This window comes from Lagopus muta, chromosome 1 (genome assembly GCF_023343835.1).
Source record: "Lagopus muta isolate bLagMut1 chromosome 1, bLagMut1 primary, whole genome shotgun sequence".
NCBI lineage: Eukaryota > Metazoa > Chordata > Aves > Galliformes > Phasianidae > Lagopus > Lagopus muta.
The window spans coordinates 1226418-1232111 of NC_064433.1; the positions used below are offsets into that span (position 1 = coordinate 1226418).

Consider the following 5694-nt stretch of genomic DNA (forward strand, 5'->3'; position numbering starts at 1 on the left):
GTTTTACATCCTCTCTCTTTTGGGACCCTCTTTGGGTCCTTCTTTGGGTACTTGGCTACCGCACCTCTTTGGAGTCCCGCATCCCGTTCGCATCCCTCACACCCCCACCATCCTCCTCCTTCCCCTCCTCCCCCAGCCCCATCCCTCTCCATTCCCTATTGGTCGACGTGTCCCCACCGATCACCCCGTGCTGAAACCGAAAGCGAAAGAGGGAAGAAAGAGCGAGGCCATGGCCGGCGGCGGCGGCGGCGGATCGCGGAGGGGCGTCGGCGTGGAACCGCTCGGGGAGCGCTGAGTCCCCCCGCCCGGCCCGAAACCTCCGCCCATGGATCGGCTGCTGCTGCTCTGCGCTGCTCTCGCCCTATTTCTGCCTTCTAGCGCCTCGGACAGCGGTAAGCAGAGCGGTGCGAGGGCTCTCGGCTTGCTGGTGGGAGTACGCGCGTCTCACTCGTGCTCCTACGGGTGTCCGCGATTTACTCGTGGGTATTGGAGTGGGGACACACGCTGCGCCATGGGGCGGATCACAGGGCTCTCCGCGTGGCTGTGCTGCACATAGATACTCCGGGCTTCCCTCTTGGTGCCCACGCAGCACCCACTCATGACCAGGATCCCCTCGTGGTGTCCATGGGGTGCCTACAGTGTACCTCAATTGTCCCCCCGCTGGGTGCCTGTAACACTCCCCCAGCAGCATCCGTGGAAGCTGGGGGTGATTTTAGGATCTCAGTGCTGCACCACGGACCCATAAGAACACATAGGATCTGAGTGCTGCACACACAAACCCATAAGGACCCATGGGATCTGAGTGCTGCACACACAAAGCCATGAGGACCCATAGGACCTGGATGCTGCACCATGAACCCAAAAAGACCCATAGGATCCAAGTGCTGCACGACAAAACCCAAAGGTCCCAGAAGATCCAGTTGCTGCATCATGATCCCATAAGGACCCATAGGATCTGGATGCTGCACTGTTGACCCACACGATGGACCCATAAGGACCCTCAGGAAATGCATCTCAATGGGATTTCCCCATAGAGAACTCCAGGAAAGACATCTGAATGGGATTTTGTGCTGCACGTTTATCATATGGACTGCCAGGAGATTCATCTCAGTGGTATTTCCTCATATGGATCCCCAGGACATGTATCTCAATGGGATTTTGCACTGTGTGTTTCCTACACAGACGCCCCGGATCTTTCAATGAGGCTTGGTAAACTTTCGTGGAAGTGCAGGAAATAGAGCTCCCCGCCAAAAAATCTCTGGGATAGCTTAATGCTCCTTCTTTTTTGCTGCCAAATCTGCAATATGATGGAAAATGAGCATGTTTTGTAGTAAATCAAGCACAGAAGAGCAGTCCCTGAAAGCACTGTGCTCCTGCCCTGCCCTTTAAACGACATTCCCAGCAGTGGTGATTCAATCAGGATCATGATTTGGGGCAGAAAGCACCACTGTGGGCTAATTGTGGCTATGCATCCCCAAAGAGGGGATTCTTCAGTGTCTAATAGTGGTTGTGAGTTTCCACTGATGGGATTCTCCAATGTTTAACAGCCATTGTGCATTCCCACATCTGGGATTCTCTGGTGTCTAGTGGTGGTTGTGCATCAGTTCCCAGAGAGGGGATTCTGCATTGTCTAACTGTGGTTTTATCTCACGCATTCTGGGATTTCCTGCCTTTGGGAAGGGTGTGGGATGCTCATGTGGCAGCAGCTGGCCTTATCCTTTGGTTTCTCCCATCTCCTGGCTCAGTGTCTGCTCCTTGGCACCATCGCCAGCCCATGTCATAGCATCGTGGTGCTGCTGTCGGTGGGATGCTGTATACTGGTGGGTTGGAGAATGTCTGGGAGCAGGTGGGAATGCCCAGAAGTGTCTCCAGCCCCCGCCATGCTTCCATCTCTGTCCCTATTGCTATCATGTTCCTTTCCTCATTGCCATCATGCTTTCATCCCTATTGAGCTTCTATCCCCATTGCCAGCATGCTCCTCCCCCTATCATTCCCCTCTCCATGGGATGGCCACAACTGCAGCCTCAACTCCTGCTCCTTGAGAGCCCACACATCATAGAACCAAAGAATCGTAGAACCAGTAGGGACCCACGAGGAGTCCAACTCCTGGCTCCATGTAGAACCACTCAAAATCCAGGCAGCTCTGACATTCCTGTTGTCATCTCCCATTCTATTTGCCTCATGCGTAGCCGTGCGATGCGGCCGTCCCAAGGAAGTGGCCAATGCGATCATCGACGCGGGCGACACGGAGCTGCTCCACACCAGCCTGCGTTACACCTGCAAGCTGGGCTACAAACGCAAAGCTGGCACCTCCACCCTCATCCAGTGCGTCCTCCATCATGGCAAGCCTGTCTGGACATCCACTGAGCTGCAGTGCATTCGTAAGTGGTCGTGCCTCCAGAGATGGGACGCATTGGGATGGGCTGAAGGAGGACTAAGGGTGGTATTGCTGCTGCTGATGGTGTCTTTGTTGTGTTTACCCAAAGGGGATCCAGCTCTACCTCTGCAAACCCCAAGCCCTGAGCTCCCGACAGTGAGGACAAGCCAAAGAGGTGAGGAAGAGATGAATGTGGCAAAAACTCAACTACTGTGGTGTGGGAAGCAAAATAGAATCAGAGAGTCATAGAACTGTAGAATCACTAAGGTTGGAAAACACCTCTAAGATCATCCAGACCATCAACCCATCACCACCATGCCCATTAAGCCATGCCCCTGAATAGAATCACAGTCATTAAGGTTAGAAAAGACCTGCAGTATCATCGAGTCCAATCTCCAACCCAACCCCACCATCACCACTAAGCTGTCCCTAAATAGAATCACAGAATCATTGCGCTTGGAAAAGAGCTCCAACATCATCAGGCCCAACAACCAACCCAACCCCACCGTGCCCACTAAACCATGTCCCTAACTGCCACATCTGCCCTCTTCTCGACTACAGGGAATTATCCCATTTCAAAGTGATTGAGATGTACCAACCCTTGCCACGTCCAAATTAAAACACTGCATAGTGACCAGAGCGCGCTGCCCTAAATTAAATGGTTTTACAACATTTCCCCCTGCAGGAACCAACACCACTTCAGCAGCACTGCCTGTGCCATCACCAGAGACATCTGTGCCACTGGCAGTGCCTGAACCACCAGAGATGCCTACACCAGGAGAGGGGACAGCACTGGGGACAACCCCACTGCCCACCACCCCCATAGACAATACTACAGGTGAGGAGATAACCCACTGTGTTTCCATAGCCAAGGGCCCTTTCTCTTTTTCAATACAATTTTTCCCTTCTCACCAACCTTTTAAATAAGATCCTCCCTGATAGTTCTCCTCATTTCTCAGGCTTCCCTAGCTCTGCAGCTAAAATCTCTACTTTTTTTTTTTTTTGCCAGTTTCCACCCAGACTGTGGCCTCTTCCATCGGTAAGCATTGCTGGGTTGATGGTAAGAATGAGCTGCTTTGGTTTGGTTTTTTTTACCCTAAAAAAAAACCAACATGGGCTGTGTGAGGTTTATGCCATAATTGAGGGCAATGTTTCCAAGAGGGGCAGCGTGCAGCACCCTGATTTCTTCCCTTGGCAAAGAGGATACCTTGAAAATACACTATAAGATATTGTAGTGTAGTTTTGACTGCTTGTGGAGCTGTTCCCTTGGCCAACCATTGGAAGATGCTCATCATCTGCCTTGTTTCTCCTTTAGGGGTCTCAATTCTGCTTGTTATTGGTGTTGCGGGATTCTGCTACTGGAGGATGAAAATGTAGGTTTGTAGAGCATCGTGTGGCCTGTCCACAAGACCCATTGCTTTCCTAAAAGCTGTGAAAGACCCTGTGGGCACTGTTGACACTTCTCTCCCATCCCTAGGCAAGCACAGCAGAGCTACGTGGTGGCGGTGACGGCCATCCCCATGGTGGCTCCCAGTACCACAGTAGAGAACGATGAGATGTTGCCACCTGGTGACATCCCCATAGGCTGAGCACCCAGCACAGAGCACGTTGGTGTACCTACCAGCCCGGCTAGCCAGGAGGATGCTCGAAGCTTGGTGCTTCCCCAAGTGGCAGTGGCATGAGACATGTCCCCACGTCCCCAGCTGGCCTTCGAGCGGAGCATCTTCACTCCAGGGACATGTAGCTGCTCTTCTCAGCCTGAACAAGTGGATGGGATCACTCCAGTGCCAAGAGGTGAGTGGTTATCCTATTGTTTGGCTCAACGAGCAACTCAAGTTGGCGTGAACTCAATGGAAATCCTAAATGGGAGCCAAAATTAGGCTAAGAACCCAAGCACAATGCAGGGCTGAAAAAAGTTATGGGAAAGTTACCAATCTGGGATGCAAGGGACAGAGCAAGGCCATTAATACAGCACCCATGGGTGGCCTGAGCCCATAGATGGTGCCCATCCTCTTGCAGACTGGGAGGCCATGATCAACGTGGTCCAGGCTGCTTGCCCTAGTAAAGGACATTTGTGGGACGGAGGATGGAGTTTGGGTGCTGGGGCTGAAGGCAGGCTGTGTAAGTAAAACCATTCCCTGGCTAGGAGCAAGGCCTGCTGGACACCAGCCCCATCCTTAGAGGTGCTTTAACCCCAAATTGCCCCCCAAACACAGAAAGCAGCACTGCTTAGGGTCAACAGAGACCTGGCTGAGAATCCCCCCATTGTACCTTGACTCCCTCCCTGCTCTCTTCCAGCCATTCGGTCATGAACCAACAACCACTGCAAAGGGCTTCAGCTCTATCACCACTTCAGAGGTCATCCCCTCGTCCACACTCAGGGATCTTCGGGGGCAATTTCAGCACCGATGCCAGCTGCTCGCAGGGGACTGCACTTGGGAGTGATTTGCTACAAGCACTACCAAAGCCTGAAGACAAGGACATGGCAATGATATCTGTTGTTATCCACTAATTTCCCTCCCCCCTTGCTACAAACTGGAGGTTTTGTACTGATGTTTTATATATAAAGGGTATATATTATAATGTAAAAATATGCACAGAGTGGCTGATTCTTTAGTTGGGTGTCTTGCCAGCCACAATGATGGGGAGGATAGTGGGAATGCTGGGACAGACAGGAGCTGGGCTGGAGTGAAATGCATCCCTGTAACAGCCAGGGCTTGCTGGTGGTCTTCCAGGTAGGACTGAACCAGAGGAAAGGAGATATTCCATGACTGCAGCTCCTCACTGATGGGTATAGTGAACACCAAAACTCTGCATGGGTAGAAGTTGGCTTTGAACAACGAGGATGGGTGGCTCATGGTTGAATACAGAGCTGCAGCTGCAGCAACCCACTGCAAACTCTAAATGAGCACTGCCATCCTCTAGAGGCAAAGGGTGAAGGCAAAGTGGGGGATCATCACCCATCTGGCTCAGGTGGAAGGCAAAAAGGGCTTCATCAGCCAGCTGGAAAGCCAACCCAATGTGTTCTTTCCTCACTTGTCCTCGTGTTTGTTTCACTGCTTTGGACTGTCACTTTTCTGTGAAGACACATGATAAACCAAGGTTTCCTACAAGCCCCAAATGCCATGGGATGGTTGGACAAGAGATGGAAGGGAATGCTGGAGGTCTATGGTCCTGTGTCTGCAAGAGCTTTGCAGTTGTATTCAAACTTTCAAGTTTTGAGCAAAGTTACCTGCAGTTTTGATAAGCAGAAAGTCTTCCCGGAGTCACTGCTTCAAAAGCAAAAGGAGAGCCAACAAAATAGCTGCCATTCCACA

The 5694-nt window shown here is 51.8% G+C and overlaps 1 protein-coding gene across 1 annotated transcript; it reads left to right on the plus strand.

The window, feature by feature from the left end:
- Positions 1-229: 229 nt before the first annotated feature.
- Positions 230-5529, plus strand: LOC125695986 (interleukin-15 receptor subunit alpha-like). Its single transcript, XM_048951109.1, has 8 exons — positions 230-392; positions 2190-2381; positions 2487-2552; positions 3063-3215; positions 3387-3416; positions 3693-3750; positions 3855-4171; positions 4676-5529. The coding sequence occupies exons 1-7, from the start codon at positions 326-328 to the stop codon at positions 3964-3966; spliced, it is 678 nt and encodes a 225-aa protein (XP_048807066.1). The 5' UTR covers positions 230-325; the 3' UTR covers positions 3967-4171; positions 4676-5529.
- The last annotated feature ends 165 nt before the right edge of the window (positions 5530-5694 follow it).

Coding starts and splice junctions, on each gene's coding strand:
- LOC125695986 (XM_048951109.1), top strand. CDS start 326: ATGGATCGGCTGCTGCTGCTCTGCGCTGCTCTCGCCCTATTTCTGCCT. Junction 2,382..2,486: donor CACTGAGCTGCAGTGCATTC/GTAAGTGGTCGT, acceptor GTTTACCCAAAG/GGGATCCAGCTCTACCTCTG. Junction 3,417..3,692: donor GACTGTGGCCTCTTCCATCG/GTAAGCATTGCT, acceptor TTTCTCCTTTAG/GGGTCTCAATTCTGCTTGTT.